This window comes from Biomphalaria glabrata, chromosome 12 (genome assembly GCF_947242115.1).
Source record: "Biomphalaria glabrata chromosome 12, xgBioGlab47.1, whole genome shotgun sequence".
Lineage (NCBI taxonomy): Eukaryota > Metazoa > Mollusca > Gastropoda > Planorbidae > Biomphalaria > Biomphalaria glabrata.
The window spans coordinates 25527343-25543107 of NC_074722.1; the positions used below are offsets into that span (position 1 = coordinate 25527343).

Here is a 15765-nt window from a genome sequence, read left to right on the forward strand (position 1 = left end):
CAATTAACAACATCTGATAAATGAGTGAACTATAAGTCTATTTTGTGTTAATCGTTTTTTTTTTTGTCTAGCTAATGAAGGCCTCGTGACCCAAACATCCTCTGTTTTTACTTGATACGACAGGGTTACCTGTATCATGTATATTTATTGTATTTTCTATACAGTCGTTCACCCCTGCATAGTTGGCTTCCTTCAGTCGTAGAACGACTATGGTTCATCTTGTGGAGCACTTTTTCATGTGACTGTGGAGCCCTATTTTTGGAGAGATACAAATATCGCAGGTTAAGGTGGCTTTCGCTTTGGTGGTAGAGAAGCTGGCCATTTTTCGTATGATACGCTTTTCTTCCAGAGCTGAGGCCCATATTTTTTCACTGTCCATAGCTTTCTTGGTCACCGTCTCTCTTCATCTTGTGCAGTCTAGGGCTATGTCTTCCCAATGGTCAGTATCAATGTTCACTGTTTTGAGGTCCCATTTTATTTCATCCACGTAACGGAGGTGGGGGGCGACCAGTTTTTCTTGAGCCAGACGCGAGTTGCCCGTAGAGAATGACTTTCGGGATGCGATTGTCCTCCATCCGGCGAACATGTCCAAGCCAGTGCAGAAAGCTTGTCTGAGGGCTGTAAATATGCTGGGAATACCTGTTCGCGCAATGATCTCAGTATTGCACATTTTCTTTCCATGTGATTTTCGGAGACAGCGCAAGTGGAATGAGTTTAGTTTTCTTTCTTGCTTTGCTTAGGTAGTCCACGACTCACTGCCGTACAATAACGTAGTCAGAACAAATGCCTTGTACACCTACATTATGGTCGCTGTAGTGAGATTCTGGTTTTCCCAAACTCTTGGTCTGAGTCTAGCGAAGTCTAGCTAAATGTAATTGTATCCTTTCACCAAAATATGTTGGATTCTGTGCGGTTCAACGGTGCTTGCACCACAAGTTTCAGTATAAACAGCGGAGTTAAACAAGGATGCCCTGGCCCTAACCCTCTTTGGAATACTATTTTCAGTGTTAATCCACAACGCGTTTGATAAATCCACAGAAAGCATCTATCTCCATTTCAGATTTGACGGCAAACTTCTAAATATTGCCTGACTGAGGGCCAAAATTAAAATCAGAACTACCCTCGTAAGATGCAGCGGTAATGGCACACTCACGAGAAGAACTTTAGTCACTATGTCCGTCTTCTCTCAGGCACGTAAAGAGTATGGCCGAAGAAAACAAATGTTATGGGACCACCTGCTACAGCACCACCCTCCATCCTCGTAGACGATAACAAGCTGGATGCCGTAAATGAATTCTGCTATCTTGGATCTACAACTCAAGATGCCCTGTCTCTAGAAGAGGAGATCAACCCTGCAGCAGTAAATCTTTGTTATCCTTAATTCTTTCAAATTGTGCCACGTTAATTATTTATTTCTCAGTAATTTACAGGTAAAAAATGTGTGTAGTGCAAGGGTAAAGGGGGGGCACTATTAGGCCTATATGCTACTAAGTGTATTCTTTGTTTTAAAATGTGATCATTTGAGGGGCGTAAACAAAAAAAAAAAAACAAACCCACTCCACTCAGATATTATCGAATTCACGGGCAAAATGTATATGTTTTGAAGGGGTAGGGACCGTAGTGTTATATAGAGGGATGTAAGGGACGGGGCGAACATTTTTGGGAGAGACAAAAGTGATATAGAATTCATAGGCCATAAGTCGAGTGCGTTTGTCTATTGATTGGGAGGGCGTTTTAAAGCGGGCCATTTCAATTAGACTTTACACATACTAGTCACGGGTATCTGCTTGTTATTTATAATTTTATTATTATGAAAGCGGTTCGTACCCGAGTTCATATCCTGCCCGCTGCCATCCCCTGCCGTCCTCCTGGAGGTTTGGACTATCTTCTTATCTTATAAAATACAGACGTTACTTTAAAAAGAAGATGATTACGTGAATTACGTCTTCTAGTAAGACGATTATCTTCAACTCTGAAATTTTATTAAGAAACAAGCAGTACAAAAATATTAAATCATAAAAATGATAAAAGAGCGAAATCGGAAACGTATAACATGAGGTCAAAGTGGATGTCAATGTAAACATTCACACATTGTGTTGTTAGATTTATTCTAATTATTAGAGCTATCAATTATCACTAAAAATAGTAAAAATATCAGGGCCAGCCTTAATTATTATATTAGGTTATATTATATAGGATGATTTTACTTATTGCTTCAAATTTGGCCCCGTGCCTGGCAAGGGCTCGCAATTTTATTTACATTTAGAATTTAGAGTCTAAATACTAGTAAATAGTGATAATCTAAATTCTAAATCTATTCTACTCTATAATAATAATAATATCTATATATTTTATATAGATCTCTATTATATACTATTACTATAGTATAATAGTAACTATATAAACTATATTAATATTTTTATATTAATATTTATATATTAAACAGACTTTGCTAAGAAGAAAGCAATGAATAAAGGCCCACTTTTAAATTATTCTGTGTCATTATATTATTAATGGTAATTGATTTTGTTGAAATAATTTACAACAATTATGTTTTGAGTTCCTTCCTATTAAGTTGTCTTTATTTGTTGTTTGCCAGGAGTTGCTGTAAGTTTGAAAATCATCAAAGTTTGAAATGAAGCAGAAACTACACACTTTTGTTAACTCAATAACATTGGCAACCAAGAATACCAAATTCATAGATGGTTCATCAAAACAACAGTTACTCTATTCAACTTCTGTCCCAAGTTATAATTATGGTTTATCAGGCCAAGCCAAATACAAAAGGTATTAAGTGTATTGTTGTTAAATCGTAATCAGTAAGCTTTTGATTTCATCAGAGTTTATTAGCCAGGGCCTACTTATGAAGTTGGTTAAAGTTGCATTATATTTGATATAATAAGCATGTTGTTTGCAGTGCTTTGTTACTGTCAGGGGGAGGTACGGTGAGAATGAATATGTTACTTTGATATTTGGGTATGATAGTTATATCCCCTTTTTTATGTACTCCCAGGTTATGAATGTGAATAGTCTTGCACGTGTTATGAACTGAATGATTTAGTCTTTGTTGAATGTGCGAGAGAGTGTGTGTTAGTCAGTGAGGTCTTGTTCCTGGTCCAGGAAGGTTGGACTGTTACTTCCTGGACTGGTGTTTTGTATTATTTACTGAGATGTCATTATGTGCATATTGAATATTAAAGTATTATTTGTATTATATGGATATCTGGAGTTGAAGTGTGTTTAGAAATAATTGTTCTTAATAGTAATATTTAAGTAACCCCTAACGAGCCAAGCAATAAAAGGAACCCGACAGTTACATTTTACATTTTAATAAAAATGTACTTCATCCTTCATAAATAAGTCTTTGTTGAAAAATCTTTGACTGCCCAGCTAAAAATTTTAAATTATTAAAAATTATTATTAAAAATTATTTAACAATTATTATTAATTGATCATAACTTGAAGGAAAACTATTATATCAACCCCTTAACCCATTTATGCAGAGTGTTTCATTATTGGAACACCCAACCCCATTGGGTAGTTACTTATATCCTACTGATCAAGGCCACCATAAAAATGTGATATTTTCTTGGGATACACCTTATCACACAGAGTTAGTCACAGCATAGCATAGATAGGTGTGCTGTTGCCTCCTGAAAAAGTGATGTAAATTTTGGCCTTCTGAAAAAGTGGTAAATTTTGGCCTCCTCAAAAAGTGGTAAATTTTGGCCTCCTGAAAAGTAATGTAAATTTTGGCCTCCTCAAAAAGTAATGTAAATTTTGGCCTCCTCTTCTTCTTCAGCTGTTCAGCACTGCCGTAAAGGGTGTTGGTTATGTTGGGCTGTAGTGGAAGTAGGGTCTGCCTAAGGTGGATTAGGGAGGGGCATTCAAAGAGGATATGGTTTACGGTTTCAAAGGGGTGGGCGCAATGTCTGCAAAGGGGTAGTTGTGTGGAGTTTATTTTGTTCAGGTGGTAATTTAATAGTGGTGTGTGTCCTGTTCTTAGTTGGAAGATTGTAGATTGTTCTTTGCGGGGGAGGAAGTTAATACTGTCCAGTTTGTTAGGGGTAGTCATTTCTCTGTACATGGCTCTGCCTGTGTTTCCTGATGCCCATTGGTTGAAACACTCCTCTTTGTGATTGTTGACTAACATTGACCTTAGGGTGAGGTAGTTAACAGGTCTATCTGGTTGTTCCATAGATGAACCTGCCTTTGATAGCTTATTGGCCTCCTCAAAAAGTGATGTAGATTTTTGCCTCCTCCAAAAGTGATGTAAATTTTGACTTCCTCAAAAATTACTGTAAATTTTGGCCTCCTTAAAAAGTAATGTAGCTTTTGGACTCCTGAAAAATTAATGTAACTTTTGGTCTCCTGAAAAATTAACGTAAATTTTGGCCTCCTGTAAAAGTTATGTAAACTTTCTGCACATTTTTGATGACCTGAAGGCATACTATGAACTATGTCACGTAGAACTACTAAAAATTTTTGGTTCTGTTATTTCTATAATAGTGTTGCTATCATGCTGTGAAAAGAAACTACCAAAATAATCATTATTGTATTAGTTACAGATTTCTAACTTTGAATGTTCCATTTTTGGAACACTTGACAAATCCAGTACCTGTACCACTGATAATAACTTTTAAACAAGTAGAATCTCTCTGAAAATGCGCTGGAAATGAAGAACAGATGCACATAATGTTCTCGTTAGTGTTGCCATGAGACATGATCACTATGAAACCATATTTTCAAACTTTTATGTTGCTCACAATACAAATTTGTATCCAACGGACAAGCTTTTCAAGATGTGACCTCCCATAATAGAATGAAATAATTGTTGAATGATTTAAAATGAAATATATTCCAGCTTTGATCAATCAAACCATTGCTCCTTTTTTCAGTCATCATGGGTGCAAACTATTTATTTGCAGTAAGATCATTCATTGTGACTTCAAGTTATAAGTGTGGTACCACTCATCTTGTCTACATTTGCTGCTTTCAACCATATCTGGGCAAATTCCCAAATATAATTATGAGGACTACAGTGTCGTTAGCAGGCACATTTTGGATAATACATCTTTGTGTTCGATACCCTTTTCACTAGCTTTGCACTTTTGGATACACCCAGATCAATTATGCATTAGGCAACAGATACATTGAGAATGGATCTCATTGACAAAGAGCCAGATGTAGTGCTCAAGACAATAAAAAGATGTTTCTTTTATTTTTCTACATACAACATATGAATTTCATGAAAAAAAAAATTGCTACCTGATAAATCATTTTTAGGAAGTAAGTTACATTATGTGACCAGGTATACAATTGATGTAAGAATTAAAATGTAAAAAAAAAAGTTTTCACTAAACAAAATACTTTTTTGTTTTTAGATCTCTAGGTAACAATCTTCCATCAGTTAAAGGAGAAGTATTATTTGGACTTCATCCAGTTTTATTAGCATTAAAAAGCCAGAAAAGAGAAAAAATCCATGGCATTTTTATTGAAGACAAATTTCAAAATGAAGGTAAAATATATTTATTTATTTTTTAGTTTTAAAGCATTAGAAACTAGTTGCAAATATTGAAATTACAGCAACTTTACTTTGTATTCTTTGTGACTTATAAGTTTCAGAGTTTCCTTCAGAAATAAAAGTTATATCCTCCCCAAACTTTCTGTGGGGTTGAAACTTAGCACAGTCATGGTGAGAGTCCTTAGTGCATTCCACAAGACCAAGCTTGAATAGAACTGAGTTGAAGATAATTTACTTCCTAGTCCAAACCACAGCTGGATGATGGGGGATGGCAGCAGGCATGGTATGCACAAAGGGCCATCGAGAAGTCAGAATGACAGTCCAACCAGGCAGACTTATCCATTCTTTCATGTGCTCTTATCTTTTCTTAGGTCTTCTGCATTTTTTTCCTTAGAAAATCTGTACATTTTTGGCTTTATTTCTATTTTAAGACAAAATGCAAAAAGGACTTTATTGGATGACCTCTTGCACAGAGCTCTAGGTATTGTTATGACTTTGCCATGCGCACCGCCATCCAAGATAGTGCAGAAAGAAGGTGCGCACTATCAGTGACCAGACAAGTCGGATGTTGACATAAGAGACTAACGATTTCCGCCCGAGGAGAGAGCCAATATGGAGATGCTGTACTCAAGGCAGATGCCCCTTTGTGTTTGTCATGTCTCTATGTAAATAAACATCTATGTCCTCATTGAGTTGCCTCACTTAAGTTATTACAATTGGTCTCAGAAGTGGGATTATAGGCAACTCAACGAGAGGAGGTAGGATTTACAATGGCAGCTTTGAAACAATTAGACCAACTCTCGGTCAGAGAGCTTATTAAGGAACTTCGTAACCGATATGAGATAATTGGTGGTAGCAAGTAGGTGCTTACAGCTCGTCTCCGGCAAGCCTTGATTGATGAAGACGAAGATCCGGAGACCTACCTATTTAAAATTGAACCGGAGATTTATGAGCTTATTGGCAAGATAAATGAAGGTATTGATGCATTGTGTGAACAAATTAACAGTATGGGGAAAAAGGTAGATAAAATGGTGTCTCGAGTAGACTCGTTGGTAAAGGAGCAGTTGCCTGTAGACTCGGTAAAGAAGTTGCGGGTCAAGACTGTGGCTGCACAAACAGTGGTGACGGAGACACTGGGAATTGGAGCGCCGTCTGTGTCTGTGTTGTGGGCAAGTCTTGTGGTTGTGACTTTCAAGACGAGAAACGTGACAACGATTGCTGTGATGATCTCAACGAGATGTACCGAATCGAACGGAAAGAGACAAATGAAGAAACTGAAGACTGTTACGTGCCTGAAGCGTTTGTTCCTGTTGTACCTGTTACCAATACCTTAACTGAAGTCTGTTACGTGCCTGAAGCGTTTGTTCCTGTTGTACCTGTTACCAGTATCTCAATGAGCCTGACGGAGCAAGACAACGTTGGGTCTGCGTTCAAGCCTGTTGCTATGGACCTTAAAGACCTCTGCCTATCTGTCGGTGCTCACGAGGGAAATTCGAAGCTTGACAACTGCATTCAGAAGCTTAGCATGAACTCTATGTGCGGCGCATCACAGATAGAATTTAGATGCCAAGAAAACCACCAACAAGGCATATGTACTTCTACCATCATAATCGACATTGGAATTGATGAATGTCAATCAAACCACTCTAAATCTGAGCTGTCAAGAGGAAGACATTTTCCACTTGAACCTGAAGAAACCTATCTTCTGGACGTGAGACTGTTATCTGAGGATGACTGCGGTGCATTGGACTTTGTTTGCAACGTGGCTGCATGTGAACCTGCAGCTCCCTTGAGAGGCGTCTGTCGGGAAGGTCTGCTGAGACAGCGTGTCCGATCAACGGCTGTGCTGAAAAAAACAGTGCTTGACACTATCTCTTTGTGTGTCAAATGGCCACATCATCGTCGCAACAACAGCCTGGTCAACTGGAGAAAGAGAAAGCGGCACTGGAGGAAAACAATGCGGATGGCTTCGTGGGGAACACGCTCCCTGCCGCCTGTGGCTCCCACTGAATGACCTCCACCTGAACTGTCAAACCTCAGCTGCAGTGTTTCTTTTCGGGACGAAAAGTGCTAAGACGGGGGCAATGTTATGAATTTGCCATGCGCACCGCCATCCAAGATAGTGCAGAAAGAAGGTGCGCACTTTCAGTGACCAGACAAGTCGGATGTTGACATAAGAGACGAACGATTTCCGCCCGAGGAGAGAGCCAATATGGAGATGCTGTACTCAAGGCAGATGCCCCTTTGTGTTTGTCATGTCTCTATGTAAATAAACGTCTATGTCCTCGTTGAGTTGCCTCACTTAAGTTATTACAGTATCAATGCTATTTTATTTAAGAGTGTTTCACTAGACAATGAAATTGAAGATGTGTAAATGTGTTGTTGTTTTTTTTTTAATTTTCCACCAATGGAAGGAGTATGATGACTTTTGTTTCTCTGAGTATGGATATTTATCAACAACCTTTTAGTACTATTGCCATTGTATTCTTGAGGTACAAATGAATAAGAATATATTTGATATTTGTTGTTGTTTTTTAGGTAGCCAACATAAAGTGAAATCAGAGATTCTTGAAGTAGCATCACTTTGTAAGGTGCCAGTGTTTATTGTTAAGGCAGATGTTTTGCAACAACTTTCAGGAAGCAGGCCACATCAGGTAAATAATTGAAAGCAAAATAATGAAAGCATTTCCTGTTGTTGTTGAAGGTGTATACCGGTATGCCCTAAGCCAATTGCATGGAGAGTGGGTAACTGATGTGCTTTGAACACAGCTAATGCCCAGGCTTTTATCTCATTTTCATGAGATGATTCATAGTCGTTTCGCGACTGAAGGAAGCCACATGGAATATGGGAAGGCTGAGCTTGCTTTTAAATTTTATCAATACAACATTTTAAAAACAATCTTAAAAGATCATATTTAAAATTTTGTTTTTGTAATCTTCTCCAAATGCATTGCAATAAAAGAATTTTGAAAGAACTGCATCCCTTAATCCCTAACTTAAGTGGTCTGTTGGAAGAAGAAAAAGTGTTTTGCCTTCCACTTAACACTTTTTTTTTTTAAATCCTTAATTAAAAATTATAAGAAAAGAAATTATTAAAAAAATAGAGAAAATTGTTGAGCAGGTACAAAGATAATAATCCTACTAGTATCATATCTTTTTTCTTTTTGTATTGTTTTTAATTTTTCTAACAGTATTCCATGTTATTCTACCTTCTCTCAATTGAAATCCAATTCACTAAATTGGAAACCTTGGAGAGACACCCACTCAGAACAAAAATCCACAAAACTGGCACAAAAAACCGTCTCAAAAGGACCAATTTCATACAGGAATCTCTAAACCTAAAAAAGAAACACCAACTTGAAAAAATTACTCTGGAATCCTCGATACACTATAATGAATCTCCACCCTGGGACGAAAGCCCTCTTCCTACTATAAGGGACCATATTGAAAACATAAAAAGAAAATCTGATTACAGACCAACAGAGCTCAAGGAAATAGTGAACTGTTTTCTACATACCAATTACCCTAGCAATCAGTGGATCAGAGTTTACACGGATGGCTCATCCCATAAAGCCACCACAAATGGAGGAGCTGGAATACTTATCAAATGGCCAGATGGAGGAAAACTAGAAAAATCCTTTGCAACTGGAGAGCTCTCTGACAGTCACAGAGCAGAAAGGGAAGCACTAGCACTAGCTGCTACCATGCTAGCAAATCATCCAAGTTCCCCTCACAGTCAGATTGTCTTTCTAACAGACGCAAAAACAACCCTCCAAAGCCTGCAAAACTCTGATTCCCCTTATATTAAAAACCTCAGAACAGCACTCACAAAGCTCAACCACAACAGCAAAAAAACTGTTATTCAATGGATACCAGCTCACATACAACTAGCAGGAAATGAGAAGGCTGACACACTCGCCAAGAGTGGGAGAACAAACTCACAAGTAAACTCTGCACTCTATCCAGAAGAAATGAAGAAATTAATTGTAGATAAAATAAATGAGAAATGGATGAGCTCCCATCCAAATCACAAGAAAGATGATGCTTACTATAAGCTATCCCGACAAGACCAACGTCTAATCTTTCGACTCAGGACTGGACACAACAGAATGCGACAACACATGTTCCGGAAGCTCAAAATTGGAACCAGTGAAATCTGCCCATGTGGAGTATCACCAGAAAATGCCGACCACGTCCTCCAAAACTGCTCTCTCTACCAAGAGGCCCGTATAAGACATTGGCCCCAAATCACCCCAATAGAAAGAAAACTATATGGAGAGCTCCCTGATTTGGAAACCACTGCGCAGTTCATCTCATGTATTGGTCTAGTCATATGAACACTCCAACATAACAATGAGAACGATGAAGAAGAAGAAGAAATTGAAATCCTTCACCCCACTTTTTTTTTTCCTGTCCCTAATAAAATAAGCATCACTGACGTAAGTTATAAATATAATCTAGAAGTGTAAAACATTTAACCTTTTTCTTTGTTTAGATTTTTTTAAAACAAACGCTTAGGTTGCTGTTGTCTGAAAAACTAAGAGAAAAAGATGCTAATTGAAGTAATTGCTGCCATTTCTGAAGATGGCAGGGTTTAACTCCCTTTCTGCTATATAAAACAAAATTAATTAATTGAAATAGGTTAATTTTTGGTTTTGTTCGTATATTGTCATCGACTATAAATAATTATTCAAAATTTCAATGTGATATGAGAATGCGAAGTGGGAGTAACAACTTATCAAAACATAATAAGGGGATTAAATCCATATATACATCTCTCATTAAGCAGCATTTATACCCCTTATTTTGATATCAATTATCAATAATCCATTAACTAATTGGTAAATTTTTTTGATTGTTTCATTTTCTAACTCCATATAACCTCATTTCAAACTTGTTTATTTGAGTCTGTATTGAACGCCTCTCAGTGATTATAATTTTTTTAAAAATGCTAAGCTGATAAAACTTTTCTACAAAGTTAAAACATTAACAATATTAGTCAGCTTATTAAGTGAAGGAGGCGCAGTGGCTGAGTGGTAAAGCACTTGACTTCCAAACCAGGGGTCCTGGGTTCAAATTCTGCTGAAGACTGGGATTTTTAATTTTGGGATTTTTTGGCACCTCTGAGTCCACCTAGCTCTAATGGGTACCTGACATTAGTTGGAGAAAAGTAAAGGTGGTTGGTTGTTGTGCTGCCCACATGACACCCTAGTTAACCATGGGCCAAAGAAACAGATGACCATTACATCATCTGCCCTATAGATCGCAAGGTCTGAAAGGGGAACTTTACTTTTTTTTATTGACTGAAAACAGAAAACACATTAAATTTGAGCAACAACCAATTAAATAATTGGCTTTTTTTTTTTACAGGGAGTATGCCTGGATGTAAGCTTTCTAAAGATTACTGAATGGAGTGAGCAGAAGTCCCTTCCTAGGTCAGTAGGTTTATAATAGGATATTATGAATATAAAACAGATCTAGGTAACGTCTTCCTAGGCTGTATAAATTGACCTGATGTTAAAGATCACTAGGCAATGAGCCTTGGTTAAAATGATTGACAGTTGGCTATCTTATGCATCCTAGTATACCTCTAGCCACTCCGCTTCCAGGCCAGTGGGCTCTGTTATATCAGGATAAGAGAATAGAGATGATGCAGCTCTGTCACTAAAATCTCTGCACAAGTCTAGAGATAAAACATAGGATAAATAACTAACATAAAGAATTGTATTCTTTGTTGTCCATGTAGTCAAAGCAGTTTGTTACATTAAACACAATGTTGAAAATGCTATCATTATATTAATTACCATTATAACTTGCTTTCTCTCTTTGTTTTGTTTTTAAATCTTAATGGTCTGTTCATATTAGTTGCTTCTAAATATTTATTTTGTATTTCAGGACATCCAGTTTGCCCTTCTGGTTATTACTACACAACATACAAGTAGGCTTTAGTTTTATTAGTGTCTTTTAGTTAAAATTCATTGTCATTCTCTCAATACCCATCAGCTCCAGCACCTTTAAGTAAGCAGCACTTGCAGCCTGCTAACAAATAAGGTATCTATCACAAGACAACATGGCAATCTTAGGAGGCATGGTCTATGGTATTTGGTGAAAATGTTTTATTTAAAATGACATTCTCATGTAAAAAAAAAACAACTCATGGATCTTCTGTAAAGACATCTTTACAGCCCTCAGACAACACCGCTTGCGCTGGCTTAGACGTGTTCGCCAGATGGAGGACAAATGCATCCTGAAATTCATCCTCTACGGACAACTCGTGACTGGCTCAAGAAAGACTGGTCGCCCCCACCTCCGTTACATACATGTAATAAAACGGGGCCTCCAATCAGTGAACATCAATACTGACCATTGGGAAGACATAGCTCTAGACCGCACCAGATGGAGAGACAGTGACCAAGAAAACTATGGATAACGAAAGAACATGGGCCTCAGCCCTGGAAGAAAAACGGACTATGCGAAAAATGGCCAGCTCCTCTACCACCAAGGCAAAAGACACCTTAACCTGCGATATTTGTGGAGGGGAGTGTCTCTCCAAAATAGGGCTCCACAGCCACAAGAGGAAGTATGCGAGATGAACCATAGTCATTCTACGACTGAAGGAGGCCAATGAAGTAAAGACATTAGAGAAACAACATTGTACTTTCCTTACTCTTTTTTCCCTTTCAAGCATCATCCAGAAGATAAATATAGATCTATATCTAAAAGTAGAGAGAGAAGAAAGATCTAGTCAGTCTGTTCATTAATCTTCTTACTTTCTTGGATTCTTGTGGCTAAATTTCGATTTACGGTGCCCCCGCTGCAAGGAAGAAGATGAAACCGTGCCACATATTCTGTTTGACTGCCCCAGACAGGTCTGGGAAACCAAAAATTCTTGACCTGTATGGTGACGCGTTAACACTACGCAAGACAGCAGGGTTTCTGTCCAAGGCTTTTGCAAAGGAGGATTTAAGCCTCTCAAGCCCTCACTCAAATGGAGTTTGATGATGATGTGGATATATCAATTCAATTTATAAATTATTCAAGTTTTAGTTCGCAGATTTTGTTTCTGTTATTTCTTCTAGTACTCACATCTGAAGTGAGAAAAGAAAAGTCACTAAATCTAGAATGACTTCAGTGTGACCCCCTCCTTTTTTGTGATTTCCTGTCCATGTACATGTTTCCTTTGGCCTTTTTATACTTATACTCGGAGCAATGGGCTGCAACCACACCTCTTCCACCAAACTAAGTTCTGAGCAGCTTTCTTCATCTTCTTCCATGAGATAATCTTCTTCCATGAGATGTCATTCCAGTAACCTCATGATATAGACTCGTGCCATATTGCTTAAATAGTGGAAAAGGCAAATCTAGCTTCATTGATCAGATTTTTATATAGTCATCAGTTCCACTGTCTTTACTAACCATATTTCCCAGATAGGTGAAGTGGTCCATAGGTAGGATACTTATAATGTAAAACTATTTTCTGGTGTTACACAGTTTAAACACAAAAATGTTGTGAATTTGCATACTATATGTATATATATACTTTATATATATGCTATAAGCATGAAAGTAGCGCTATATAAAAGCTATAATTATTATTATTATATATTAATTTACTTTATAATGTATTATATGTTGATTTTAAAATTTTCTATGATTGTATTCAGTACTAGTCTATGTTTTTTATTGTTGTTTTTTAGGATCCCATGAATTTTGGTGCTATTTTGAGAACTGCTTATTACTTGGGGCTTGATAATATTGTATTTCCATCAGTTAACAGGTTAGTTGGAATGAAGATTTTTAAAATACTTTTTAAAAAACAAAGCTTTTCTAAGGGGAAGAATCACTGTCTCTTAATACTGCAGGGTTTAGCTCTATTTTTTTTAATATGAAAAATATACTAAATTACTACTAATTGTGTAACTAATTGGTTAATTTTTTTCATTGATTAATTTATTGTCATCAACTAAGTTATTTAAAAAATTAGCACAATATCAGAAATACTTTTTTAAAAAACAAAGCTGTGTGAAGTGAGAGCACCATTCAATCACTGCCATATCTTTCAATATTGCAAGTACTATCTACCCTTTTTCTGTATAAAACAAAATCACCATTTGATCTAAAATTGGTTAATTTTTTTTTTCGATTCATGTGTTCTCATCGACAATGAATAATTGCGCAAAATTTCAACTTGATCTGAGAACGGGAAGAGGGAGAAAAAAGTGTAAAAGCATCCACCCAGGCAGACAGAGTGAGTTCATTTAAACTTTGTAATAAGATCCAATTTTTTAAAATTAATTATTATGTTTTCTATTTTGGACTTGGCTAAAGAAATGAGGGTGTTCAGTTTCCCTGGGAAGGCTTAATTTTTAATTCATGATATGATAGGACTTATAGCTGTACATCATTTTCATAGTCCCCTATGTCATAAAGGAAAACTAGTTAGAAAATTTTTTTTTGCATTCATTGGTTTTAAGTATAGACTTTTAGAAATAATTCCCAAATTTCAAGGAAGTTTTTTTGGTTATGTTTGTTGTTCCTAAATCACAAAATCACCCTAAATTAGTTTTGGGAAAAAAGACAAGTCTAGAATTTTCATGTGATATGGTGGGTTTAACCAATGATCTACTCTCTGACATCCACAGAGCTTTTTTAAAAAAAGATACAGCATTTGACACAAGATATAGGTAGACTGTGTCCCAGGCTTGCTCTGTATAATTGTCAAATCCTGGCCCCTACACAATACCACTTTCAGTAGTCCCATAATGTCCTGGCCACTACACAATACCACTTTCAATAGTCCCATAATGTACAATTGTTTTTTATTTTACAGTAACAAAACAAACATTGACCTTTTTAACTCTATTTCAAAATTTTCTAAGTTGCAAACTTAGTCCTGTGGTTAGTAAAGCCAGTGCAGGAGCTATGGAGGTAGCGAGTCTGATTAACATCCCAGTCACCTCATCAGAAACTTTATTTTGTAAGGTGAGTCATTCAGTGGAGTCCTCTATCAATAATAAAGAAAGATTGCCTGATAACTAGGAGGAAATGCTTTGAAAAACATAATGTGAATGTCATCACCAGCATAATGATTCATTACTACACAAAATGTTATATTAGCAGTGGTGGCATCGTCAAGGTGGTCAAGTTGTTGGGACAGGCACTGGTTCAAACACAAGGACAGTTGATATAAATTCAATTCACATGACAGAACCAACATTACTGATTTTAGGTAAGATAAGCAGTTTTATCCACCGCAGTGACAACTTTTAAACTAGAAAACTATATTTTTCAGCATTCAATTATTGTTGCATATAGATCTCATAACCTTCCACCACTTGTATTTACTTGGTGGGTAGCCATTTGCAGTTGATGATTTTAGGTTGTAATTATTGATTTAGCTTAAAGTTTTAAATATGTATGTTTATTTTAGCTGTATTTTTTTCCCCTAAATTTTTGTTTTGTTTAAATTTTCCTGTGAGGATCAATAGATTGTAAACATTTCAATGGAAATTCAACTATGATTATGGTTTGAATATTGTACTTTAATTACCAATGATAATAAATGTGATGTCGGGGGAAGTGAGGAAGGTAATGGTGTTCCATCCACTGAATCAGTTTTTAAATATCTGACTGGTGAGGTGTTTCTTAGCATATTTTATGTTAAGATGATGATCCACTGAGTTTAAATTAATCAACATTTCTTCAAGTTGCAGTCAGTTTGTAAAATCAGTTAAAAAAAAAAAGGAAATTTTAAAAATTAAATCAAATTGTGTTAGTGTTGGTTAATATTTTCCATTGAACTAATAACTGTTGCATTTTTTCAAATATCTATCCAAACCTATGTTAAGTTTAATGATTAATTATGCCTACAAAGGTAGAATTTGTTTTTGAAATTATTTTCTCAATCTCTTTAAGGCAATGAAGGCTCTGGCATGGGAACAAAGCTAGAAAACATATGTGATATTGTGGTCAGTATACCAGGATCAAATACATCTGTGGACTCATTAAATGTTTCTGTGGCAGCAGGTTGGTTCTGATAGGTCAAATACATTTATTTTCTATTACTTAGGACTTACTACAATTTTATTGAATAAAATTGAATTTTTTTTTTAAAGGAATCTTGATGCACTGGATTAAGAGTTCAAGAAATAACAGACAGAATTTTTCAGCTCAAGATACTGAAGTATAAATGTAATTTATTTTGAATGTATATAATTGTAATAAATACAGAGCAAGAACAA

General features: G+C 36.4%; 1 protein-coding gene across 6 annotated transcripts; it reads left to right on the top strand.

The window, feature by feature from the left end:
• Nucleotides 1-1985: 1985 nt before the first annotated feature.
• On the top strand, nt 1986-15765 carry LOC106056825 (rRNA methyltransferase 1, mitochondrial-like). 6 transcript variants are annotated; one of them, XM_056005191.1, is made up of 11 exons: nt 1986-2076; nt 2600-2787; nt 5385-5518; nt 8063-8178; nt 10895-10959; nt 11420-11462; nt 13222-13301; nt 14404-14506; nt 14642-14753; nt 15440-15550; nt 15640-15765. In XM_056005191.1, exons 2-11 carry the CDS (start codon nt 2636-2638, stop codon nt 15711-15713), a joined length of 990 nt encoding a protein of 329 aa, XP_055861166.1. In that variant the 5' UTR covers nt 1986-2076; nt 2600-2635; the 3' UTR covers nt 15714-15765. The 6 variants fall into 6 exon arrangements, with proteins under 6 accessions (XP_055861166.1, XP_013069144.2, XP_013069143.2 ...); XM_013213690.2 differs by having other exon boundaries at nt 2063-2098; XM_013213689.2 differs by having other exon boundaries at nt 2072-2145.